This window comes from Scleropages formosus, chromosome 17, assembly GCF_900964775.1.
Source record: "Scleropages formosus chromosome 17, fSclFor1.1, whole genome shotgun sequence".
NCBI classification, from domain to species: Eukaryota; Metazoa; Chordata; class Actinopteri; order Osteoglossiformes; family Osteoglossidae; genus Scleropages; species Scleropages formosus.
In genome coordinates, this window is record NC_041822.1 from 5,741,119 (window position 1) to 5,768,824 (window position 27,706).

At 46.6% G+C, this 27,706-nt stretch overlaps 1 protein-coding gene across 3 annotated transcripts in view; it reads right to left on the reverse strand.

Annotated features, from left to right (window-relative positions):
- The window catches only part of arb2a (ARB2 cotranscriptional regulator A), a 128,624-nt gene that overhangs the window by 37,317 nt on the left and 63,601 nt on the right, over positions 1 to 27,706 (reverse strand). For all 3 annotated transcript variants that reach the window (XM_018759341.2, XM_018759340.2, XM_018759339.2), the window contains exons 9-10: positions 5,833 to 5,949; positions 595 to 679 (exon numbers count right to left, since the gene is read on the reverse strand). In XM_018759341.2, the coding sequence (XP_018614857.1) occupies positions 595 to 679; positions 5,833 to 5,949 (202 nt within the window). The remainder of the gene's footprint in view (positions 1 to 594; positions 680 to 5,832; positions 5,950 to 27,706) is intronic.

Sequence of the window (27,706 nt, forward strand, 5' to 3'; positions counted from 1 at the left end):
ACTTTTCATTAGTGAAGACAGATAGAGTCCGTCAGCAGGGATGGAGTTCGCCAGATATAGCGAAAACTGACCTCCAAGTTTGCGCTTGATGCAAAGTTATGCAGAAACACAGCTCACTTGGCAGACAGCTGGACACACACACCAGTTCTAACTTATCAGCATGAGAATAACATGAAAGCAGTGCGTCTTACTAATGATTCATTTCCTATGCATAGCATAATCCACTGCTTTGAAAAAAAGAAAAAAACATTCACATATATTTGTATATATGCACACACACACACACCTCTACATATACACGTATATAAATTCATATATGTGTCTACTTGTCTGCTGAAAACTACTAGAGATGTACATAGACTGTATATACTGTACATATGCACAGCTGTGAATATATTCGAAAGAAAGCTATATAGACACTCTGACGCTATTCCAAAAAAAAACTACACAAATAACATACAGGGTTTTAGAATGAGTGATGCAAGAGAAACGGTTACAACTGCGAGGCCATAGAATGAGGAGATACATATATAACGTCCATAACAGGAGCAGAGACACAAAGAGAAGGTCACACAAGCAAGAATGACAAAGTACCTGCAGAGACACGCGGGCAGTCTGGTAACATGGTCTCCACCGGGGTGTCCAGGGGCTCCGAGCTCGACACCCAGTTACAGCAGTGCTGCGGGACACACAAACGAGCCATTAGTGCCTTGCTACATGAGTCACCCGCGGCCAACGGTCGTCTTCCGGCCCTCAGCAATCCAATGTCTGCTGACCCAATGCCACCCTCGCCCTCACCGAGAACACACTTCTGTGGGGATGATGTTTGGCGCTGCTGCTTTCGATGTCTGCCATGCACGTGAATGGGGAGTGTACAAGCAAAGCTCAAAGCAAAGCCTGGAGATGTCATGCTCAGCTTCACCGGAGCTGCTACAGTCTGCCTCTGCGCGAAGCCGTATGCATCGAGCTTTAGCAGTCGGAGCTCTTAGAAACACTCCCAACCATGCCAAAAACACAGAGCTCTCAACGACAAACAGGGCAGCACACGGTGTTGCCATTCAGGACACAGAAATGTAACCAGATGGTTCTTGGTTCAAGAGGAGCCCTGCTCTAGTACCGCTGCGCGAGGTATTTAATGCGATTTGCTGCAGAAAAAAAATCGTGCTGAATAAATTGGGTAGAACTCACTTTTGAGTTCACTTTGGATAGAAGTGTTGGCTAAGCAACTAAACAGTATGAGTAGTAAATAGAACAGATATAGAAACATTAATGCTTTTACCGAGATGTGATCTCACAAATTTGCATTTGGTGACCCTGCATAAGCGTGTTAGGGAGAAAAGCAGAGTGCTGCAATTAGCGAAAAACAAGGACACAGAGACAGAAAGTGAGAAATTAGTGTTTCTTGCTTTATTTCCTCACAACGACACAGCACTGCGCCGCCCTCAACCCCGATGTACGCCTCCCCCATGACACTGAGCTATGACCCCCTCACTGCAGACACCTTCAGCGCCAGGTCGGAGCAGCCCTCAGCCTGCCTGTCAGCCCCTTGGCCCCCTCCGCCACCCCCACAGAGCCCCCCAGGCCGGGCCTTTGCTGCCAGGGGGTCGCACACATCCAGCTCAGGAAGGGTGTCCCCTGGACCGTTCGTTGTGTGCACTGTGGGACACACACAAACGAAGAGACACCATAAAAACGAAAGAGAGCTGTGCCGTTCCTTCGGTTGACGCCGTCCACGTTGCGCTAATTACTCCGAGTGTGTGCTGAATGCAGGACGATTACCGCGTTATGAACACAACAAATGTAGAGCACTGTCCTGGTGAAAGATAACTGAGAGGGGTCACCGGTGAGAGGAACCAACCCAGCGCCCTTGTCTGCATAGAGCTATGAAGCAGTGAGAAATGATCCCGCGTGCGGCTCTTCATTAAGGCGACCAAACTTCTTTTCCAAGAGACAAATAAAAACACAACCTCCAGCACCCCCCGAGAAAAACAGGCGCGATTCTGTTACTGTGTTTCAAACACAAGGGCACCAACGTGAAATTTACCATATCAAATTCAGTCGGCACTGATGCAAATGTCAACACAAATCCGTGTACGGAGACAAATCTTTGACGCTACTTGTGCAGAGCAGAAAAACTTGGGATGTTTTCTCCCTAACCCTGGCAGCTGAGCGAGCAGACGCACTTGACTGAGTTAACAAGCGTGTTTTGTGTCATTTCGCATTCCTTGTGTCCTAGTTGTGCAGCACAGAACCAGGCCCCCGTTTAGAAAGACCCTTGACTGCTACTGTACATCAAGTGCCTTCTTCTATTTCCTTAATTCATTCTGTCTGCAAGACGATGTTCGCTGCGCTGCAGTGAGCGGAGCAATTTCAAAGGCTCCGGTCCCCACCAATGAAGACGGAGGGAGGACTTTTGAATAGATTTGTCAGGACAAGCTCGCTGTTCGGGGACCTGGTAGTGCAGCAGTAGCAGAAAGGCTGAGCTGCTGCATGGGATTAGAGAGTCAAGTTCACAAAGTGAAGTGCCACGTCTTTTTTTCCCTTTCTCTGTGTTTCCAAGAAAGCGCAGATCAGGGGCACCGATGAACTGCGACGGAAGTCGAACAGCTGGAAAACAAGCATTCTGCCCTTCCAAAGTAGGTTAAACTTGAAACAAGTATGTAAACATGACATATGCTGTAAGCAAACCCCGGATCATACAGTTCCAGGGCAGACAAACTCCCTGCTTAACTCTTAAGTGTAAGACTTCCTCCGAACACAGAGTCTGTGCACTTTGGGCTTGCCTGCGTGTATTCTGTGTGTTGTGTTTGTGCATATGTGCAGAAGTCAACTGCGGATGCGAAAATTCCACATGGCACCTATATCCACTTATCTAGCAGACAAAGATTAGGTCTGAGAATTAGGGAGGTTCTTCAGATTATACAATTAATCAAACTCAGTGGACCGTGAGCACGGAAAATACCACGCCGTGCTCGTTTCACTTCAGGTCCCTTTTAGATTTACAAAACCCGTGACAGAGCCGGGTCCCGTGCCTCTCTGCAGAGATCTCGGCTGATGATCAGCGCGGAAGCGGACAGGACAAATTACGTGGAGACAGAGCAGAGAGCAGCTCTACATGTCCACTGCAGAACTACTACAATGGAAAGTACTGCTCAGTAACATGGGACGGAAGGTAGGTGGTACACCAGGTTTGTTAGTATGGTCTTGGTATGGTATTTTCTACCTGAAGTCTTTGGGTTCAAGTCCTAGTAGGGGCACAGTGCCAGCAGGACTGAGCTATGGACATTCTCTACTAAGACACCTAGTTGTTTGCATGAGACAAACCACGAGTCGGTTTGGGCAAAAAGATGATAGAGTAAACAAAGTAGAGGGATGGTAGGATTCCTCGCCGGACTGTCAAATTTTCACGCACCATTATTTCACACAGGTAAGAATCCATTTTAAAGTGGGAACAATCAGCCTGGGTAGCTGAGGCTAGGGAAGGACAGTCAGAAAATCGCCACTGAAACAAACGACAGCAGCAAGACTAAACTGCGAGAGCTGTTAAATGTTACAGCACATGGCTCAAACCAACAGCGTGCACAAAGACAGCGCTCCGAATCATGTGATCATCACTAGTAATCATACCATATGGCGACGGAGGCCTAGGAGCCTGCTGGGGAACTGGATGATGCTGCGGCTTAGTGGGACGCTAACAGCTACCATAATCATCCCATAAACGAACATAAACGACAGACAGGTGTTGGCCAGGAGAGCTGGAAGCCTCTTACCTGAAGCGCTCCACCACACCTGCACTGAGGATGCTCACCATCCTTCTTCTCACGGGATTCTACAACCCACTAAGTTGGGGAGGAAAGAAGCAAGGTGCCTAAACAGTGTTCACAGTTAACACTGCTGCCCCTGTATACCTTCACTGTCAAGTGTAACAAAAAGAGCAAAACTGCAGGAGCTAAATAAATAAATAACCAGCCAACCAACTAACCAGTAACAGAAATAACCGTTCCTATAAAATGCCATGGAGGAGCCCATGTTAAAAGTCAGCAAAATTAACATTTAATCTAAGAAAACGACGTCTGTTGTACATCTAACAACAAATAATTAGGTAGATGAGAACGGTTTATTTGTGACTTAATCAGCTTAACCTATTTTAAGATGCTTTAAGGCCTGGTTTCTGGGAAGCAGTTTGTTCATATCGGTCGCCTCTGTGAGGAACACAGAACTGTTCACTATCCACGCATTTGTTGTGCACTCTATACGTCCAATGTAACATATTCTTTGTTTAACTTTTTTGAGGTTTTCCGAGCGACTTAATGTGGCTGCTCTTAATCCATCACGCTCATGACCTGACCTCTCACCTCTGCATGAGGAAGGACCTCTCTGCGGCCATGGGCCACGTCACCCGGCCGTTGCCTGACCCATTATCTCCGTATCACCTGTCCCACCACGGGCTGATCTCTAAATCAAACCAGCTCTCAGCTCACCCCGAAATCCAATAACCTCAGCCCTTAAGAGCAGAATTACTGAAGTCTGACAAGACAGGGTTCAGGATGGAGGGAGAATTGGAAACCCAGCACGCCCACCACCAGAGGTGTTGCTTTACCTTCGGAGACCTGCTGGGTGATTGCCCAGACGCACTGATAAAGGAAAGTTAGCGCTGAACCTGAATAATGCACCAGTATAGAAATGTGCAGGAAAAAAAATCCAAAACTGATCTTAACAGTGGGAGAGCAGCAGTTAGCGCAGCTTGAATGAAAAAGATTCTGAGTCTCTCAAGCTATGCCAAGCACAAGAGGTCAAAAAATACATAGATTTTGGATCAGGAACATCCTTAAACACTTATTTTCGATAAGAACAAAATTACGCAGGGTATTACAGTGACGAAGAACAGAACACATGTAAGTCAATTATGTGTTCTGAAGCTCCCATATAATTATGAGCTACCCATTTCGCATTATATGTAAATACATTATTATACCGTATACATATATGATGCCAGAAAGTGTGCCTGCCGCCAATTCCCATTCAGCTGTCCTACATTCATGTACCTACTCTTTGTGAATGTGGCAGTGGAAGAGGTGACACTGTCTCTTTCCAGATGTAGTGAAGTTGCAGAAAGGAGAGCCATGGGTTAATACAGTTGATGCTTTCGATTGATCTTTCATGCAGCCACAAGTGGAAAGTTATTACAGATTTACTGTTCTAGGTAATCACCACAAATAGAAATCACTTAACGTTCTAATTATACCACATTGCTCACATTTCTCCAAAGAATCAGAACTGGAAAATGCGGCAGCAGAAGAGGGTATTAACAATCTTGAATCCCAATGTGTGGCCTGTGCTCACAGAGGTCTCAAGACAGACAGACAGATGAATAAACAGGGTTTCCAACAAGTGGATGATCTGCTGCTGAGACAAATATTCTATGTGTGACATTTGCATCTCTGGCTCCTGCAAAGCTATCGCCAGGGATCTGCTTTCTTCAATTTATGTGCATATTGAGTGATCACAGGTGTTGTCCACGGCTGGAGGAGGTAGACCTGAGGTCACTACATAAAGGGCACAAACTAAATAAAGCAGCTGCACAAACAGAGCGGCAGTGCAAAGCAGGCAGCAGGTTTCCCGCACTTACTGCTACCCAAAAGAAGATAGGAGACATCAAATGTGAGCTGTGGTAACATAAATATTTGATAACATGTACAGGTCTCTCTGGTTACTGTATATTAGCAGCTTTCTGGAACTAGATGTTACTTATCCCAATTGCTCACAGCGATTTAAAAGGATCACAAGTTCACCGATCCCTATTTATGCTGGGGGATGGAGAGACGAGCCTACCTCCTGCATCCACTCCAGGATGGACTTTCCGGCCTCCTGGTGCCACACGTTGTGAACAGAGTCGGTCATGGCCACAGCACGCACCCGGCTCTTCACCTCCGCTTCACGCTGGATCATCTGGAAGAGAGGAGCGGGGTGTAACTGTCACACACTGCCATCCGCCTCCATATGTGCGAGAGGCTAAAAGGCAAAGAGAGACAGGTCAATAGCACATACTCATCTCACACATTAGAGAGAAGAGCAGGACCTGTCTGAGGAGCTCCGCTCTAAGGGGCACCGTGACGCCATTTCAGCTTCACAGGTGAGAAGCGAGAGCCGTACATCTGGGAGACTATGGGTAGGCAGGGCAACAGACACGAAAAAGCAGCAAGATGAAAACCGAACGCTTGTATGCTTACACAAGCCTTCCGAAGACTGCTTCTCCACATTTGCGCAGAGCTCTTGAGGCCAGGAAAAGAAACGCTCCACTCAGTTCACCCCAACACACTGGCTATGTTTTGCTCTACACTCTCTATTCGCCTACTTTGCCTGATGCACCTGCGAAGAACACGTCTCATCATCTCATCATCGATGTCCACAATACTCCCCTCGCCATGACAATTCAGCCGCTATCCTCTAAACACAAGGCAGCTCTGTATATTCTCTGCCAAATGTCAACTATCAATGGCAAACAGTAATTTAAAATGAGTAACTATCAAGCAATTCACTTTGGCTCAAAAGGATGACAGCAACAAAAGGTGTGGCAGCTTCACATTCAGTCTATAAAAAGAGAAAAAATGTAACAAGCTGGCAGCAATAGGTTAACATTCACTTACTCAATACGTTTTATTGGCACACAGCCGGGCTCCACTGTATATCAAAGTGTCTATGGGCATTTGAATACATCTTCAAACCCTGGTTAAATTAAAGTGGGAGTGTATAGAGATAAATGGAATCTATTAAGGTGCTAAGGACTAATATATCATCAAGCCGATAAGCATTCCTCCAGAGCGTCTTCCCAGGGAAGGACCCTGCCGCCCACTCATCCCCCTCCTCCTGCGGCTTCTCCAATTCCTCCACCTCCCCAGCTTGCGTAGCGAGGCCTTGGGGATGGCTTAGCCGACATTCTCAAACTCAGCAAGGTATCAGTCAGACATCTTTTGGCAGAAGGTCACTCCGTCTTTAACCGGTACAGGAGATCATACAACATGTGTGACTAAAGGCACGATCACATCCCGTGGTGCACATATGAGGTCTTACAAAACTGTTTGTTTGCATTGGTCTGTCAGCATCACATTACATTTCGTCATTTAGCAGACTCTTTTCCCCCAAAGTGACGTACATCTCAGAGAACGATACCAAAAGCAATATATAAATATAAATAAATAAAATATAAATAAACAATATAAAATAAGACACCATATGATCTCTGTTATGCAGCAGTTCTAACGACGAATCTGGTTTCCAGTTAAATCAATCAATATATATTTTGATCAATACACTCAGTGACATATGACAAACAGTTGTTGACCTATGAAAAAACTGCACTACGAACAAATCAACTAGTACGACAGTGGATATGCCGAAAAAATGGGGGGGAGGGGGGGTTGTCACCAATTGGAAAAGCGAAACCAGTAGATCAAAATAACGTTTCAGATGACGGTTATCATTTAGCTAAATCTGAGCAGATGACTCGAAACCGTCTGAACTGTTCTGAAATGTTATTCCGGGCAGTCTGAGCCGAAGTTACTGCCCTACCATCACTGCTACAACTTTACCAGCATGAAAAGAAGAAGAAGGAGGCTTTAAAATTCTTTTGCCTGGAGCATTTTAAGTGTGTAAAAGCCAAAATTGTAAGAAGATCTGACTGGATGGTCCAATCAGGCTTGAAGCCACGTGTTTTCACTGTGGCTCAGCTCTGAAATCTTACATTCACACAGAGTTTGTAAAAAATGTGATTTTTGTGGCACAGGAAAAGCATTAAAAATGTACTGCAGAAAAAAATGACGATGACAATGACTTAATTCCCTCCAGCGTCTGTCTGTATGAACTATGGGTGCATTAGTGGGACGATGTTTTAGGTAAGCCTCTTCCCAGCCTGAAAATGTGCAGAGAAACCAAGGCAGCTGTTTCCATCAGGGCTCCTTTGCGGGAACATGTGGAACAACTTGTTGCACAAAACGAACGGAGACAGATGTTGAGGCATTTGCTGTCTTACTCGTGCCCTTTCGTCTTTGCGCTTAAGCATCTGGAAGGCGTCGTACAGCTAGTGGCAGGCATGGCGGGGGGGTGTCGGTTAGTTCCTCGGACATGGATGGAAAGCCGTGACAGCCGAGGAGCAGCTGGGCCAGATGTGGTGAGGCGGCCTGTCATGGGACTGAGAACGGAGCTGGACGTCGGGACACTCCTGTGCACGCTGCCCCCCACCCCAGAACCCTGGACATCGTGGGAGGAAGCCGGCAATATCCTCAGGAATGCACACATAACCTGAGCGTAGCAGCGGGAGCACAGATCTGTACTCATGCACTCTTTTCTCATCACCTGTTACAGGTGAAATACATTTTTGCTGGAACCCAAGTCACTGTGATAAAAACAGATCCTTACAGACACGCTAAACCCTGTTAGGAGCGCAAAACATTTATCTGACTACATTATTTCTAGAATGTGCCAGTATTAAAAACAACTACGCAAGAAAACAGAGACTAAAAAACTAAAAACTAAAAATTAAACAATAATATATATTAAAGTACCAGGACAGCTGGTAGCCCAGTGGTTAGGGCTACTGCTTTCGGACCCAAAGGTCGCAGACTCGACCCTCATCTCTGGCTGTAGTGCCCTTGAGCAAGGTACTTACAACAAATTGCTCCAGTAAAATTAGCCAGCTCTTTAAATGTGTAAATAACTGTAAGCAAGTGTAACAATTGTAACCTTAACACGGTAAGCTGCTTTCGCGTAGAGAGTCATGTAAACATAAGTACATTATACAAGTTGGTAAGAATATTTGATAAAAATGGTTATTTTTACGTAATTCCAAACTTGAGGTACACATAAATAAGAACGCAAACGTAATGCAAAGGCACCATTCAGCCAGTGTTTTGAGTATAAGCGTTGCTAACACCACCACTTGTCAAACATGAGGACTTCCTTAATGCAAACTGAATGCTTCGGTAATATCGTAATGAAATCTTTTAATATACAGCTCAAACCATCTGGGGGCTGGGAAGGCTGGCAGCACCTGGTGTACTGATTAAGGAACTTAAAACTAAGAGCACGGTACTTAACCTGAATTTATTCAGTAAATACTCAGCATTATAAACAGGTAAATCAGTACAAGCGTGAGGAGGTGTGGCGTAAAGGGCGAAAATATAACGAAGCAAAATTTGAAAAAAATCTTTGCAGTTCTATACAATCAGGTCTCATTCAGGGATAATTTCCTATGTGAGATAATTAAAAAACAACACCCAAATAAGCAAAAACATTAATATATTGAGTGTAACACAGCTTTTTCCTTTCCATGCAGCGAAGAGCAGAGAAGAAATGTTGCTCAAAGCTCGGTGACTTCCTGAAACGCTGAAATGGAGAACGAGCACCTGTGTAAAATGGCACTCTGAACAAGCTCACATCCTATATCAGACGTGAACAACGGAAAATACCCTTCTTACTCTGAACGGAACCTCTCGCTCTTGATGAATGTCTTTTTTCCTTCTCTCTCACGCCTATCAAATAAAAAGTGAGGCCAGTTCCGATCCAAAGTACACCTCTGAAATGGGCTTAACTCGTAGGCAGACACAGGTGTTCGAAGGTACGAGAGACAGAAGCTGCCATCCGACCCCACAAAAACCTCAGGCTTTCATTTTTAATTTCTCTGGTGTAAAGACGTAGGGGGGGAAAAAGACGGCAGTTCTGACCGTTCCAAATTTTAAATACATGAGGGAAGGACACAGTTCTCAAGGCCTCTTGCTGTGGGGATACGCCATAATTTCAAAACTACTACTGCCAGTATTCCCACTGAAAAAAGTAAGAATACCCAGAATAATACAGAGCATCACTGAGCGAATTGATAATTATGTGTCAAAACGACCGAACGCTACTAGATAATTAGGTAAAACCAAATCATAATCCACAACGAAGCATCTCCGGGGAAATCTGAACGTACAAATCGGGAAGTGTGGAAGAATAAAGATTAATAACATTCTGGGCTTTTAGGTGGCTATGCTTACAAACCCATAATCAACATAAAATACCACAATTACCACAAAGAAGAGTTATTGCACTCATGTACAGTATAATTGCCTAACCATTCTTGCAGAGCAGTAGCGGTAGCAGCAGTACTAGCAGTAGTAGTAGTAATAGCAGCAGTACTAGCAGTGGCAGTAGTTGTGCAGCAGTTGTGCAGCAGCGCACTTGCACTTTGCCAACACGACTGAGTCGCCATCCAGCGGGGAAGAGTAGCGGAGAAGCTACCGTTGCTTCCGACCGCGTCGCCGCAGACGAGCGCAACAAATCAGTGCTACCATTTCTAAAAAGGACATAAATACATCAACGATCTGCATCCAAATCTGGCGAGGAGCTCCCCAGCGACCGCGTTTATGAAGAACTGCTTTGCTAACTACACAGCAGGGTGACAGACACAGGCACAGAACAGGCGTTGTGATGTTTCCACCCTCGGCGCCGAGTTGCGGTCAGGCCGCAGCGCACGGCGGCATGCGGAGCTGGGCAGCGCCGGGCTAAGGGCAGCTTTGCTGCGAGTGATGCTGAGCTCGGGCCGAGAGGGCGAGCGGCGGGGGGCAGCCCGCAACCTGCCGCGGGCCGCTCGTGACGCGCAGCCGGGGGAGAGCTGGCCTCCGGCTGCCCCCGCTGAGAAAACACCAGCAGACACGCCGCGCGCCAGCGAAACACTCGTACTTTCCCAGCTTTGAAGCGGGGGCCATGGGTCCCTGGCATCCTTTGTCTGACTGCAGGAAGGAAACCCTATCCACTGGCTGACAAGGAGCCGCTGGGATTCCGAATGTGCGAGTGTATGTGTGTGTGTGTGAGCGCGCGCACAGGCCTCGAAAAATGGTTTAGATCACATGCGTTTATAGAACGTAATTCTCCAGATCCACCCGTTAACAGGCCTGGGTCGGCGATGATTTATTAGCAGCAGTGAAGAGGAGGGCGCAGCAATAACTTCCTCTTCCTTTCCTGCCCCAGAGCACAGTGCCACGTGCACGGAGTGATGGCGGCGACTGCGGGTGCCCGGGTGGGGGGTCGGAGACTCTCAGGGCTCCGGGACGCTGCGCTGACTGACATGCCGGAAATGGGACGGGAGGGTAACTTTCTACAACGACGTCAGCGGGGGCCACTAGGAAAAGGAAGCCGGGTAAATATTTACTGACACAGCAGAAAAGAGAGGGCTGAAAGAAAGCCCTGGAAACAAAGGCACAGGATAAGGAACAGCGTGCCAGGAAACGCGTCGGAGACGTGTGCATCTCCCCATTTGTGTCCGTGGAAAAAGCGAATAACAAGACAAGGGTGGGGGACGCCCATCAAACGTTGGCCCCACAGACAATCACTGCTTAGCAGTCAGAAAATGATCACCATTTTCTCAGGAAGGAAGCGGTGAAGCTCGGTGCATCTCACCATTTCAAGGCATAGTGGCGCACGGAGCACACATCGAGAGACAAGGCGCCAACCCGCCAGCCCGCTACTGACGCACAGACCCCCGTCCTGCGGTCGGTCGGGGGCCGCAGGCACCCCTTTCCCCGTGCTGGAGGTATGCCGATGCCCTTCTGATCTCACTTGTCCGCACAAAGAGTCGTCCTGGAGGCTGAGTGTCACCACTTCGCCGCCGCATCTACGTAATGCAGTCCTTACGTACAAAAACTTTGTGCGTTATTTGCTTTAGTCGAATCTTCAACATAAACTCTTATCTACTTAATTATTTTGGTAACTCCTTTCACTGTTTATTTTCTCCCCCAAAACATGACCCAGACTAATTTTAGTTAATGACATAAAGAAGGAAACCAAATTAAAGGAATAAAACTTTTCGCTTCACAAACAACTCTCCCCAGGTTGGGTGTGCTGGTACCCAGGAATCTCGATTTACTCCCAATTATCTGAACCAGTTTTTTTGTTTTATCATTATTCTATCCCTGTTCTCTCTGTAGACTTTCTTTCAGTACAGCTACACACACTTTGTTATTCTAGCTGTATTTTTTGGTTCATTTTTGTTTAGATTTTCCTTTATATAAAAACAACGCCCAAATGTAATACATAAACAAGTCTCATTAAAAACCAATGAAATGGCATTAAATTGAAAAACATACTAACTATATGGATACATTTATTCCCTTATGAGATAATATATTACCTATGATTAAAACAAATCTTGCTTTAATAGGATATTAATAATAAAAGGTATTAAATAATATTTTTGCTTAAAAAAACCTGCCGCCTTCCCAACTGCGTGCCCTTATAAAGGAAATAAAGAAGAGTCATTTGCAAACAGGTGAGCCCTGACTCGACACCGTCATCCCCAGCCCTCTGTCCCTTCGGCACTGCCGTAAAATAGAAACCTAACCTCAATATTTTTCCTTTTAGTGCTGGGACTTACTGGCCCATTAAATTCTCCTTCCCATGTGTCATATCACACATTTCTTCCATGAAATTTTAGTATAATTAAACTTTCTTAATGATTTATAAGATATAATAATAGCCGCAAGTACTTTGGAGCAGGTTGAAGTGACACGCTTTAAGTACACACAGCAGATGACCCTGTTTTAACGGAGTTTTGGATCACCGACTCCCAGCTGGAAAAGCAGCCCAAGTCACTGGCGGTGCCCTTTTAAGGGTCTTTCGCCACCATAACTCAGGCGTATTGCCCCGCCAGCCTCCGCGACGCACAAGGTCAGGGCGGACAAACGAAAACAATTACGGTAATGACACGCAGTCGGGCCCGTCAACAAAAGAGCAGAGGGACGCTTAGCGCCGTTTTAACTGTGTTAACTGTGATTAAAAGAGGACTGCTTGCACTTTGCACTGCACTTTCCTGCAAAACCGCCGCCACTCTGCGCAGCTGTACACGCATTCGCGCAAGACGTGGAAAACAAGTAGGAATATATACATTGCACCGAATCCACTGTCACTTGTCAAAAAACTGATTTTGCAGCGGCGGTGATGGTTCATCTCAAACCGCAGGGCACCTTTCTCCTGAAGAGCAAGTCCTCAAGGGCCAGCAGAAAACACATGGAAATACAGAAGTGTCAAAAAGTCCTGAAGGAGTTTCCTCTACTGACTCACAACAGAGAACAGAGAGGGAAGGTCCAGCCTTGAGCAGCTGAGATGTGTGTATGTGTTCTCTCTCACACAAAACACACACACACACACACACACACACACACACACACACACACTTCCCTCTGGTGCAGCCACGCACTAGCATCTTCTGCTCAGACTACCTAGAGCGCCACGTTTAGCTCCTGCTGAGGACAAAAATTTCCATTTTGGGAGAATTCGGACTTTGAGCTGGAACGTAAGAAGTTCACTATGAGCAACAAGTGCACGTCTCTACACAAAGTATTCCAGCGGCTTGGTCACGGGGCCACAGTCACTCAATCCCTGCACACACGTTCCTGGACCATGCTGGGTTCTGGGGGGGGGCTTCTGAAAGTGGGGAAAAATATATAACAATTTGAAATTAGCTCCCATAGCCAACAGCAACATTTTGACCAGGAAAAGGACAAAAAAAAAAAAAAAAACCCATTACAACTTGGCAATCATCAGATCACTGGAAGACCTCTTGACCCACAAAATAAAACTTTTCAAATTATACCATACTAAATATAACACATGATACCACAATCATTCACTCACAGATGATGTGCTATCAAGTCAAAGAGCGATTAATTAGTATGATAAAAGAAGGAAAATGTAAAATATTCATAACTATGGAGAAAGAAACTTTACATATTTAACCAGAAAAACTGCTGATTATTTCTTGATTTCATACCTTTTTAATAAGCACCCTTCATGTCTGATCTTTGGCTACAACCTAGAAATTAAATGTTACAATGAATTTAAGTCAGAGAGCTAATCAAACTTTTAAATTAAAGAAGGCAAGATTCACATGTTTCTGTCTGTAGCTGGTGTAAAGAGGAAATTAAATGGATCCAGTAGACATTATCTAAATTAATGAAATACTAGAGTAGGAAAATTATTCTTTACATTCATTTATTAAATGAATCAAAAGACTGTCGCATTTAATAATATAATGTTAGAGAAATGTTGTTACATCGTGGTAACAAAATGAAAGCGAAAATCTTGTTTTATTAAATATTGATGGTACTGTGATTATGATGAGTGCAATTATTGTTACTGTTATGATCACAGCATTGATAATAATGGTTAATATTACAAGTGTATTATTAATTCATATTACTGTTACTAATACTACCAACCCCCAAAACAAAAGCAACAAGACTTGCAGCTATTGTATGATTACAACAATAATAATGATGATAATAATAATAATAATGACAAAATGAAAACAATCAAAGTGTTTAGCATTTGTGAAATATGTAGCAGCTGCACGAAACAAATAACCTTCTGGTTGCAAGCGATACTCTGCAGTCTCGACCAGAGATCGACTGACACCTAACTGTCCTCTCTGCTTTGCACGTGACACTTACTTCATCCGGACAACGCAATCATACTGTGTAAGTGGCTAAAAAAGAAACACAAAAGACATATAAACAATGTTTTCCGGACTAAAGCAAAAATGACTTGGTTTCCTAACATAAAACCAACTTGTACAGTGATAATTCTTAAATTATTCACATGAAATTAAGTACATAAAAAAGACAACTGTGCAGTTGTGCTCCAGTAACTTTAATTCAAATTACTTAAATAGCACAAAATGGTGCGAAATAAAAGAAACACAAAATGCTGTAGCCTCGCACACTTCGAATGAAATCCAGTTTTCTTAGCAAAATAAGTACCATGGAATAAAAGTGATTGTTTTTAATTACTGATGAGTATTCTCTGAAAAGACAATGTTACTCCATAATTTCATTTCAACTGTGTACAAGTAGAAAAGAAGTAGGAAAAGAGCCAAAATGACCTTTTTTTCCCCCCTGAAAATCCCAGAATTATACTGAAATTACCTTCTGGGCGATTAAAAACTGTCAGTCCTACTGACAGAGTATGGTAATTATTAGCTTTGTCAAAGCCATTTAAAAAGAAAACATTTTATTTACCAGTTTCTAATGGTGAAAGACATTTATTCTGCGATAAAGGTAAGTCGGAACGCAGTGATTATGCTGTCACTCCGGTCGGCGCCTCTCCGCCACTGCCACCGATTCAGCGGCTCGGGGAGAGAGCGTCAGACTTCCTCGCCGCGCTTTGTTCCACACAATGACACGATCCACGCTCGCATGGGCCTCCGTCTACGTCTGACAATTAACTGTATCAAACGTGTCAAGACATTCCTTCCACCCCGAAGTGACAATCAAGCAATCAATAATTTGAAATTATCTCATCAGTTTCCGTCGTAAGAAAAGCATCAAATTTACTACTCGTGGAAAAAAAAAAAGCTCACAGATGATCTTAGATACAGAAGACTAGTGTCTCATATACTAACGTTTCCTTTTCACTCTGCACGACTTTCTAAAAACTTCTGTTTTTTTTTTTTTTTTTTTCTAAACAAATAATTCCTTCCAGGGAGAGGAAATGAAGATGCCTTCACAGTCCTCACGTGTCTTTTGTCAACTTCTCTTCAACTGTTGGCGGTTGGCTTGGAGATGCATGGAATGAACAATAGCAGAGAGAGTCACTGTTAAACTGAGAAGGGTTTTAACACTGCTTGTGAACATAGGTGATACAGAGTAACCCCCGAGCACCCCCCCCCACCCACCCGGCCACCCCCCCCATCATTAGCCAAACAGAGAATGTTGACTTTAGACGAGAAACAAACTCACAAGCTGCTTTAACTGCATATGGGTGTCTTAATAGGAAATGCATTATTCATGAATGCAGATTTACAGAAATCAGACAAGAGAATTCCCTCCCCCCCCACACCCCCACCACCGCAAACACACGGGGCAGGGAAGACATACACTAACAAACACCCAACAGTCCGCTCCAGTGTGAAAAAGGAAAACAAAGGATAGGCAGTGCCCCCTAGTGTCTTCGTCAATGAGACTGAAATGGAATCAAACAGTCCTGCCCCCCAAAGATGAGCGGCAAGTGAGAGCGGAGCAGCCTTAAGTCTTCAAGGCTCTGGCATCATATGTCAGAAATGTGTGTGTGTGTGTGTGTGTGTGTGTGTGTGTGTGAGAGCATGAGTCTGAGGGACAAACGGGCGGGGGTGACTACGGGGCACTTGAGGTGGTGGTGGTGGGTATTAAAAGATTTCTGACACAGCCAAGCTGTTTTTAATGTTCCAGGCTCTCGGCTCAGGAGAGGAAAAAATATATGGGCTCGCAGTAACAGGCCATGCATGAAAGCGGATGTCAGAGTCCAGAAGAATCACTCACTGTGAAGATGTCTAATAGGGAAGCACTGAATACATAAGGCGGAAGGCGCAGAGCGAACTAAAGCGGCGCCGAGGTCCTGCAGTTGGCCCAGCACCTCTCGTCCAACGGCAGCCCCCAAAAATCCTCAAGCGCAACAGCTGGAAAGGCAAAGCGGGTGCGCCCTGCACCTTACCCACACGGCCAAAATGCATCGCGAACCTGCAGCCTCCCGCAGCCCACTTGGGGCCTGCTCGCCTCCTTGCCGGACAGCCGCCGCTGACCACTTCCACCCATCATCCGCGAAGAGAGGACCTCTTAGAAACCCACCGTGAAATAAGGGCAGCGCTCCTTTCAATCCCATATTCAGCTTAAAGCAGCTATGACATCAAAGAGCAGCTTGGCGCTACAAGCCAGGGACGCTGTGTGTGTGTGTGTGTGTGTGTGTTTTTTTTCTTCTTCTTCTTCCCCTCTTCAAAACCCCACCATATTTCACAGCACATAAAACCTTAAAATGGCACATAAAACAGTTCATCTCTTTTCAGTGTCAGCTTTCCGGGCTTAAAACTGGAGTGTTTTAGTGTGGGTACATAACCAAAAAATACCTTTTTAAAAAAAAAAAGGAAATAAAACACTCATATGTGCATTTGACTACTAATCAGTGTAAACAAGACACCTGTACAACAGGAACTGAGATGCCACTAGAACTTGCTACCAGCAGGAAATATGGGTAAAAATGCCTTTTATTTATTTATTTTTTTTTTCTAAAACATTTTGCTTGGTTCATGAGGGAAAAAGGGACACATTTACACTACTTAACTCATTGTGGTGTTTTCCACACATAAAGAAGCAAGAGTAACTCGAGCCCTGGATGGGAAAAGGAAGTACACAATCCGCCTGAACGCTGTCAAATTCCCCGTTCCCGCATTCAATAAGCGTTACCGCTGCAGGGGGGGGTGGGGGGGTGGACACAGTGGGAGAGGGAGCTAAAGTCACCCAAAAGTCAGAGAGTTCAGTGACATTTGTACAGCGCGGGCAAAACATCTCTCCCCCACTGGGACCTGCCTTCAGCTGCTTTTCTCCCCCCGAAAGATATTATTTCACTCGCTCGCCGGGTAAAGCGGATTTATTATTTCTATTTTGATGTTGAGCAATGCCTGCAAGAATTGGCAACCCCAATTGACTTCAATTTATTTTTAAAATATGCAACAATATATTTATTTAATTAGCTGCACTCCCATAAGGAAATACGGTGATAAAGCCTGGGCTTTTCAATGCCATTTATGGGAGACGTTTCTTTTCTGCCCTTCTTTAGCAATAAAATGAGAACCACCCCCCACCCCCCCAAGCGCTCACCCACCGCCCACACCTCTGAGTTCGGACCCGGGCGCAGTTTCCCCGAAGAATGCTCCCGATGCTTATGGAGCGATGATTATTTGTGGTGAACGTGGAGTAGAGCGAAGGCATTCATTCTGAGGGGAGCAATGACGGAGGTCTCCGAGGCACCGAGGCTGCGAGCTCAGCCTCTCCGGCGGCCGCAAGGCGAGGCTGCGAATGAGCTCAGAGCCGGAATAAAGGGCTGCTCGTGCCCCCTCGCACCGCAGGTCACGGGCAGCAACAGTACCCCCTCGTCCGCAGCCCAAATTAGCGCCAGGCGCGCCGGCCTCAGACACTCCACCGAAGGTCTGGAAAACAGGGCGGACTTTGTTTAAAAGCCATCAGCAGCCTGCCTGAGTCCAGCTCTGCAAGACGGGAGGATGAGGATGGCTGGGAGGCAGGCAGCGCAGCCCTGACAAGAGGAAGGGAAAGAAAAAAGCAGACACCACAGAGAGCGGAAAGGGAGAGAAAGCCTTTCATATTTTGGAAGATATAGATATATATTCCTCTCCCTGCACACTGCAGTGAACCCTGACTTCCCGAGTGGAGGAGGCAGGCGGGTTCAGTTCGATTTTAGCTGCAAGCCTGGTGATTCTCCGAGACCCAGGTATGAAGAGACGTGTTAGACGATGTGAGCGCGTGCGTGCGTGCGTGCGTGTCTGCGGACGCACGCGGTATTGTCTGGCTCTTGGCTGAAGCTTGGCGGAAAGAGCGGTGAGCTACCACTACGTGAGGGAGGGAGAGGGAGAAGGAGAAGCGAGAGAGCGAGAATCACAACTCTTCTCCACTAGTGTGGGGGAAAGTGCAGCGTTATTAAGATATTGGAGGTAAAGTTTTAACTTCCCCTGGTCTGAAATGTTGGAGATGAACTCTGGGTAGCACTGACTCGGGGAAAAACAAAGTGATCAATGTGAGAGCGCACCGGGCTCCCTTGGACAGGCCAATCAATGGTAGAAAGAACCTTGCCCAGGGCCTTATGCAAATAGAAGCACGTCCTGTAACCTCGGAAGCGAACATGCGCAATAGATCAATGGGAACTGATAAAACCTTACAGCTATATCAGCCGCAGCCAGTAAATATGTAATGATGAATCCCCTAAGATTCAAGTGAACTATTAAACTGGGTTTCTACACCAGGCTGAACCGAAGGGGTGGGGGGGGAACTAAACCGTTCCAAAATAATCGTTATCCAATGAACTCAAAGGAGATTTTTTTTTTTTTTTAATACAGGAAGGAAAAGTAGAAAAAAGAAAGAAAAAAAACGTCAAGGCAGAATTATGAGTAGTTACTTACACACATATTTAACACAATGGTTTCGAATTACACTGCCATGACAACCCGGTGCATTCATTGGAGGGCAGGAGAGAAGGGAGGGTCATTGAGAAAGGCTACTTTCACCTACTGTGATTTCATTTCAAAAAAATTTCTTTCGTTAACAAAGCACTACCACGACGACCTTTGATTGGATAAGTCGAAAGAGAACATGAATAGACGGATGAAAAAAATAATTAAATAGAACACACTGTTAAAATAAAAAGAATGCAAATCACTGTCAAAAGACACAAGAACTCATTCCAACCACAAGGCCTTGCAACTAGTAGCTCTTAGATCATTTAAAGAAGCGGTTCATAATAGGTTATTAAACTTGAAGAGGGTAAATGAATGCTTTTCACCAACAGTCCAGATAAATAACTGCACTTACTGCATCAGAACTAAAGAAGCAATTTACCAATATCCAGTAATGAATTAATTTCCCAAGAAGCGCATTTCTGCACAAACAGCACTTTCAGCTCAGACTCTGCTGTATGTAAGTCGTCGGTGGCGAAAAAGCATCCGTCTGCTCACTGCTGTATATTAACACAACATCTCTGAAATTATTACAGACACCAGTTCTACACAGCAACATGCACACAATCATACTGAATGATCTCAGGGCCACGCTGAACAACAATAACAAACTTTTTTCCCCTAATGTTGCATATCTCAACAGGAAAATATGTTCATAAGCTGCCAACTGGCCTGTAGCACAGCCAACTTTCCACGGGTAAAAAAATATTATTATATAATAATAATAATAATAATAACAACAACAACAATAAGGAGTGGAAAAGGCTGACCTTTAGAGCTATGAAGGAGCACCCTTCAGGGACACATGGGCAGCTCACACTGGTGCAACAGCAGGGGGAATGGCTGGGTCCTGATCCTGTCCCCACTATGAAAACCCTGTCACCTGTACAAATGTGGGGCTGAGAACAGTAGCACACGTACACACACAGAAACAACTGGTAATGTAGCGATAAGACCTACTGCCTTTGGACCCAAAGGTCGCAGGTTCGATTCCCACCTCTGGCTGCAATGCCCTTGACCTTGAGTAAGGTACCTGCCCTAAAATTGCTCCAGGAGAATTACCCAGCTGTATAAATGGGTAAAAAGTAGCAAGCCCCTTCACATTGTAAGTCACTTTGGAAAAAAGAGTCAGCTAAATGAATAACTGTAAACCCACAGAGAGACATACACACACAGAGCACCAAATGCCAATGCACTTACACACATGCATACACTTCAGACACATACATGCACACATTCGCTTGACTGCTTTACACCGGTTTCAGCAATTCAAAAATGAATGCAATTATCACTTAATTTACCAATAATACAAACAAAATATTTGGAAATTTTTGATTACTGAAAAAGGTGCATCTATCTTAAGCACACAATTAAAAATTAATGTGGACTTTCGGAACAGGAAGCTCAGATTCTTATTTCACAAATGTATTACTTACATAAGTAAGCCAATTGTTTTACACTTACTGTTAATTTAACAGTGTAGACATTGTTTTTGGACACGCCAAGCATCCTCTGCATTCAGTAGCCATCGGCGGATTAGGATACACGTTTACAGTGAAAACAACACAATGCTTTGTGTAAATGGGAGCCGTTCACGTTCTCTGAGCCACACAGGTGTAATGCGGGCTGAGGACTCGTTCAGCTGGATGAATTCGCCCTACAGACACAACATACCAAGGACAGAGGCTGGCAGTGATCAGACAACAAACCGTAATTGTTTGCTTTTTTCAATACATGAACTGATTTACACAGCGATAAAAAAAAACAAACTACAACTTGATGTGAATTTCACACAAAGAATGCGTTGTTAGAAATAGCTCATAAATAATAAGCAAAAATCTGTATTCTTTCACTGGTATCCATCCTCGCCAAAAAACCCCCGTCCTGTTCAGGATGTAACCCCACCTTCCACCCCATGCTTTCAGGACAGTCTCCTGACCACCGCAAGCTTGAACTAGGACATGTGGCAATCAATAAAGAATGAAATTGATTAATGACTTCTTTCCATACATATTATTGCTCATTCCGAAGAACAGAAGTAAAGTGCGTGCTGTCCGTAACACACTCTCAAAGTTCCCTACCCAGTTCCAGGGCACAGACGTAAAGAGAGTGCGCAGCTTGTTCGGAAGAGCCCGAACATATTGGTCAGAAGAGGCATGTTCTATCTGAAATCAGTAGCTACTTTCTAACAAGGAACAGACCCAATGCAAGCTGTCTGACAGTTACAGCGTAAGTGGGCTCTTTCGAAGCTTGATTAAGCCGCCATGCTGGGCTGTCAATACCGGCGTGCTCCGCTTTATCTCCTTTTCACCTGTTGCATCCCCAGTCAGGAGCACTTAGAGTGGGAAAGCTTCTCACATTTCACTTCAGTACGACATCTAATTACATTCGGCGGGGTTACCGTATTTGCTACGAGAGGTAAGGAGTTTCCCTGTGGTTCGAGCTGCGATCAACATTCAGGTGCCGATGGTTATGGCGCTCGGGCTATTTCAACAGAATCAGAGGAATTTAGTTGAGCTGAGTGGAACAGGAACATTTCATTTGTGTCTCTGTAATCAAACGCAACGATTATAACTTAAGACGTTACGCTGCCAACGCAACGCCACCGACGCTGCGAAACAATCGATAGCCGGCATCAAAAACGGCGCAGGAATGAAGAGGCACGGACCACATTTGCGAACGGCTTACGGGCACGATCCAAATGAGCACAGGCTTCTCGGAGACCACCTAACAGGCAGCAGGATCCTCTGCTCCTAATTGGCTCATAGAAGATATTTGTTTAGGCATTTCTCAGGCGTGGTGCACCTTGACGGTAAATTGATATCAATTAAAAAGATGCGCGGACGGCCCACCATTCACGGGTACAAGCTGCCACTGCTAGATTGCGCGGCCTCGACCAACAACAAAGAGCCCAAGTTGATTGGCTGAGCGGGCTTCCCTATCCCCCCAACGCTGCCGTCTCATCCAAGCAAAACAACATCTCCGCAACTAAGGCAGGCAAAACACAGATTAAAAAACAATAGACAAAGACATAAATGCAGTCTATTGAAGGTAGATCTTTGCAGCAGCCATTGTGTGTATCCTTTTGCAAAATGGAAAATAATTGATTTCAGGAGATGTCATTTATTTCCCTACATAATGCATGAAGAGATTTAAATGGAAAGAGATGAAGGACATTTGTACATAATAACGGCCAGTGGAAGAATTCAGTCGGCACAATGTTGTGTCTAGAAGGATGTCCTTGGTCTGCCATTGTAGGAAGCAGCCGAGGGAATGGTCATTTACAATCAAGCGGTCAATTTAAATGCGTCCCATCCGCAGGTCGAACCACTGAAACGGTACCATTTACACTTTGATTTTAATAGGGAAAAGTACATATTTGGCAAAAATCCCAACAAACAAAGCTATGCGGGAATAATAAAAGTTCTTGTTTTAGCTCCCTGAGGTGCACGCGCACACACACACACGCCTCGTGCACGCGCACACACACGCCTCGTGCACGCGCGCACACACGCCTCGTGCACGCGCGCACACACACACACACACACACACACAAAACGAGCGCAGCAGAGCATGCGGCGCACACACCGGATCGCGCTCAGCTGAGCTCCTGTCCCGCTGTGCTGGCTGGCAGGCACTTTTGTCATGGTGGTCCTTTTGTTTCACTTCAGACAAAATGGGAAGCTTTGCATAGAGCTCCACTAATTTCTGCCATTGCGCCCCTCCATTTATCATCGCCTCTCACCCTCGCTTCCCTAATGTGTTTCTGATTGCAAGACTAAATACTCCTCTTCTGCTGTCTGGGATATCGGGCTTTACGGGCAATGGCTGACAAAAACACACACACAAACATACGCACGCACGCACGCACGCACGCACGCACGCACGCACGCACGCACGCACACACACACACACACACACACACACACACACACACTCATCCAGCAATGCCTCCAGAAATGGTAATAATTTGGAAAGTTGAAGGGGCTTATAGTCGTTTTTTCCACAGATAGGCCTGGACTCTATCTCCTAAGTTTGAATTCTCAAGATAAAACTCCAGTTATCCAAGCAACAGAGAAAGGACATTTAACAATCAGCCATGAAGTCATATATCGTATGCTACTTGTCCATATCGTCAATGCGGTAGTGAGAGCTTCTCCAATGCACTTTTGACTCTGCCGCCAGTGACAAAGGGCATAACAAGCATCCAAGTCAGAATGACGGCTTGAGGGTTCCGGAAAACGCACTCCCGTTCTCAGTGACCACGTTCAGGACATTTGTGGTGCAGTGGTGGGGAAAACGCACGTGCTGATTTCCCCAGCGGTCGGCTGCAGGAAGCTGGCAGGAGGTGATACGTTTCCGGTGCACCATGTGTTGGGTGGCCTCACCGATGCCAGCTGTGGCAGCGCCAAGCTTTGGATGGCGGCCGGAGGGAACCCGCGAGCGAGGGGGGCAGAGCTGGCGTCCTAGGAAGCGGACGGCTGCACTAGACCGGTACAGGGAGGCTGCGGGGGTGGGGAGGCTAGACATGATGAAACAGGGCACCCCTGCTGAGGGCTGCGTTGGCGAGGTCAGCCATTAGCACTGCACTTCCTGTTTGACAGGCGTCTCCAGGCGGTCGGCAGCTGGGACAGGGGGTCAGGCTTTGCTTTCTGGGACGAACTTCCTTCGTATCCCGGTTCCAGGAGATCACAGGTTGCGGGCGCTGGGAGAATTGAAGTGCCTCCTGCATGCCGCCCAGGGCTCAGTCAGGTGTGAGGCAGGCCAAAATGAAGGACGCCTGGCTTCCCGCGGTGCTCCCAGCAGGGTTGCCGAGGGAGTTGGGAGGGAGGGGGGATGCCCGCAACGTTCATAAAGCCAATACGACAGAGCTGTGTGTTCACTCAGACCACAGGATGTGGGCAGCTGCCATTTACCCTTTAAACTCCCAAAGGCCTACCAAGGATAAATGTGTGTCAAAACGAGACGCAACCAACCTTATTACCCTCGTCGCACGTGTCAGAGGTAGAACATGCTGCTCAGAGCTCAGCTGTACCACGGGATTCATACTTGCATTACACGGCAATGCGGCTTTTTCTTAGCGGCACTTGAAGGAACGAGGCGAGATGTTACACCGCAAGGACCTTTACATTGTTCCCCAGGCAGCCTAACAAGCAGCTTCGCTCGGACAGTTAAAAATTAAAATTTTGCTTACGATGGCCCCCTTCCCTAAGCTTGAAGATCCTACTCCCTGGGGGGCTACGGTCCTTCTCCTTCCTGCTCCCATCAGCCTTATGGGGCCGTGTGGGGGGACTCCGAACCCCAGCACTATCTGCCTGATGAATGGGCCTCCTGTTTTATCTGTTCCTCGGCACTTAATAACCTGAAGCGCAGGTCTGACCTCCTTACAACCCTGAGCCAAAAACTTTCCGAGTCAAATCCCGCAGAACGAATCTCAAACCGCAAGGATTTTCTCTAATCACCTAATTCGTACATGTCAAACAACACTGATCTCCAGGAAGTCTCTAAATGCTGCGATACAATTAGAAATTAGAGGGCAAATTGAGGATTAAACGCCATTATTTCCACAGCACTGGAACTGCAGGGCCTGCAGCTCATTTCTGCTGGGTGTATCAGCCACATATGGTCCACTAAGCCCTGCCTCAGCACGCCGGGTCAGCGGCCGCGGTCCCGCGCACACCTGGGAACGGCCTACTCACGCTCTTTCCTGTTGTTTCCTTCGGTAATCCCTCCTTTGCTGTCAGAGCGATGGCCTCCTCCTTCCCGGGAGCGCGTTGAGGCGCTCTGACCTAATTCTAGCCAGTGGGAGCGGGGGCACAATGGCGGGGAAAAGGGGGCAGCGAGACAGGCTGATATTCCTCCCCGACCGGTCGACCGCTTGCGCTCACCACAGGAGAGCTACCCGCTTGGCGTCTCTCACTTTACATTTCTTATCGCATGCCGAGAGCGGCAGCCGCTGCAAACGAGATGCTCCACTTCCGGAGCTGCTTCGACGGCAGAACTTTCTCACAACGGGGTCCATCTCCGGAACAGGTGATGAAGCACGAGAGAAATGCAGCGTTGACTGCAGGAACGTGGATCGGTTCCCGCGGCTGGAAAAGCATTGACTACACAGGGACAGTGTCATCCTCGTCGGCATTTTCGCCCTGTGGCGGGAAGGACAGGAGAGTCGCTCGGTGATGCGAATGTTCCCGGGAGCGAACAGACTGCCTACCTGCCGACGTATGCGGGCAGCAGGGCCAGTGTGACGGTTAAGGAGGTAGCCTTGTTACAAGAAGGATGCCATCTATAGTGCCAGGAGGCCCCTTGCAGGTGTACCCTTGACAGAGATGCTTCACCTGTGTCACTCCAGTGAAATATCTAGCTGCAAATGCATTGAACAAAATGTCACGGAGAAGTACGTCAAATGAGCAACGTCACGATATCATTTCAAGACAAGGGGCTGCACGTTGCGGACCGTAAGAGGAAAGTCACACCCGTGCGACTAAAAGTGCTCCATTTAACAGGCTATTTCCAGATCATTAAAAAAAATGCAGAAGGTGTAGCCTAGACATGGATGTCCCACTGCAGACATAATCACAGTTTCTTGTTAAAATCCTGCATGTTTTATTCAGCCTTTGTGAATCTGCTGGGATCTCCAACTTTCACCTTGACTTCTCATAAAATGTGCAGCATGTGTTCATCCAGAGTCATGCGACCAAGAGGGATACAGGGGTTAATTACCAGCCACCCCCTCTTCATATTCACATTTATGAGGTATTACCCACAAATCAGTACATCGATTTCCAATACAGGCACACAGAGAGATGAGTATACGCACACACACACGTACACTCGCAGCACGCATTCGTAACACCGCAGAGATGTTCGCACCCACATATATGCACATCGAGACAGATGCATTCTTACATAACTCCTTATATAAGTTGCCCCATCCTCCTCAATGAATATGCTCCTGTTTCACACCGAGAGCGGGAAGGTTGCGCAGGGTTACACGAAGCCCATCGGCCATTCCTTCCGCACCCTTGGCAACAATCGGTGATCGGGGGAAAAGCGGAGGAGGCCACTCCATGGGTTCTTGGGATGAGGAGCAGCCCTGAGTTCAGGCAAAAAAGGAATTAAATACTTTAGCTGAGGGACAGGACCTTTGCACTCTTTCGATGGCTGGTGTGGCAGTCCTGCAAAAGCACTTTCGCAGTGGTGAAATTAAATTAAAGGCAGATGCCGAGTCCCCGCTGCCTCTCCCGCCCAGAGCCCGTGGCCCGAGCGGCAGGGAGCGGACCCTTCGGCAACCACCCCGGCCGCAACGCCTCCGAAACAGCAACGCGGGAGAGGGAGGGGAAAATGAGAGCAGCATTCATTGAGACACGAAGCCATCCTCCCTGCAGCAACTCTGGCTCATTCAAAGGCCTTTAGCTCCTCTTTGATGTAACTATAATTAGTCCACACATTCTGTGAAGTGTTTTAAAAGAAATAAAATTGCAGTGAAACAGTTCAGCGCTCCAAACATGGGCTACATGGCTGGAGCAGAAGAAAAGCAGGGCGAAATTAATCTGGGTGCGTTTGATGCGCTTGATCAGAAACGTGTTTATTAACTGGAAAAGGGAGCCGTAATTAACCCACAGACAGCTTGTTTTCTTTGGGGCTTCACATGTGTCAAACTGTTCGTCCCACTCTGCCTCTCCCTCCGCTCGCACTGTTTTTTCCTTCAATTAGGTTAATGTTTTCTACCGCTAACGCAGGTCCGGAAAGCAGCGCTTTAAAGCGGGAAAACGAGTGGATGAAAACATAACGAGACGCAAGTTTGGACACGTGATGCTGTGACTGCTGGGCTTTCCTTGCTTCTCTGCACTCGGTGTTCGAGGGCTCCAGTTTAGGGTCAGATTACGTGCACGCTCACTGGGTGAAGGTAAATGCTTCTTTCTGTTGATGCTGAGACCACTCCCCGTTGTGCGATAATGCCCCCAGCAGCGGAATCAGAAGACCCCTAGAGCCTCCAAGGCCAAAGGCTCTGGAGGTGGCGGAACGGTTAAGGTTTCGGCAGCACCGCGATCGCTCCGTGTCGGAGAGACAGGGCTTCACAAGTACCCTTTAAGGACAAGGGGGCATGCAGCAGAGTACAAGGTACCACACACGCATTGCAGCGTACAACTGCGCTTGTCGCCCGCAAACGGCCCGCTTCTCCAAACGAGGGACGGCTATACTCCGTGGCACAAAGGATGCTCGGCGGACCTCTGTAACGTTACTGCTAGGGCTCTGAATTTCGATGAGTTTCTCTTACCATTTACGTCTGCGTGTACATTTTCGGTTCCCGTGCTTCCCTTCGATGTCATAAAGGTGGCGTCCATTAGAGAGGAACAAAAACAGCTGCTTTGACCTAAAGGTGTTCACACTGAGAGCTGCTGCTCGCTGAAGGTGCCAGCTTAGAGAGGGCAGGTGAGGTGAGGAGAGGTGCGGTGAGATGCCGGAACAGCCCAAACCCTCCAGCTGCGGCGCCACCTCCGAGAGGAGCTCATCCAGACCGGGGACCGCTCCGAGTCTTCGGAGAAAGCGGCGCGTGAATATGCAACGGCGTAATTGAAGGCACCGTGAAGACTGGAGGAACGCTGTGACGGATGCAGGGGGTCAGGCTACGACGGCAGGCACAGTCAGCTGGGAAACGGAGCTATTTGTAACGCAGGC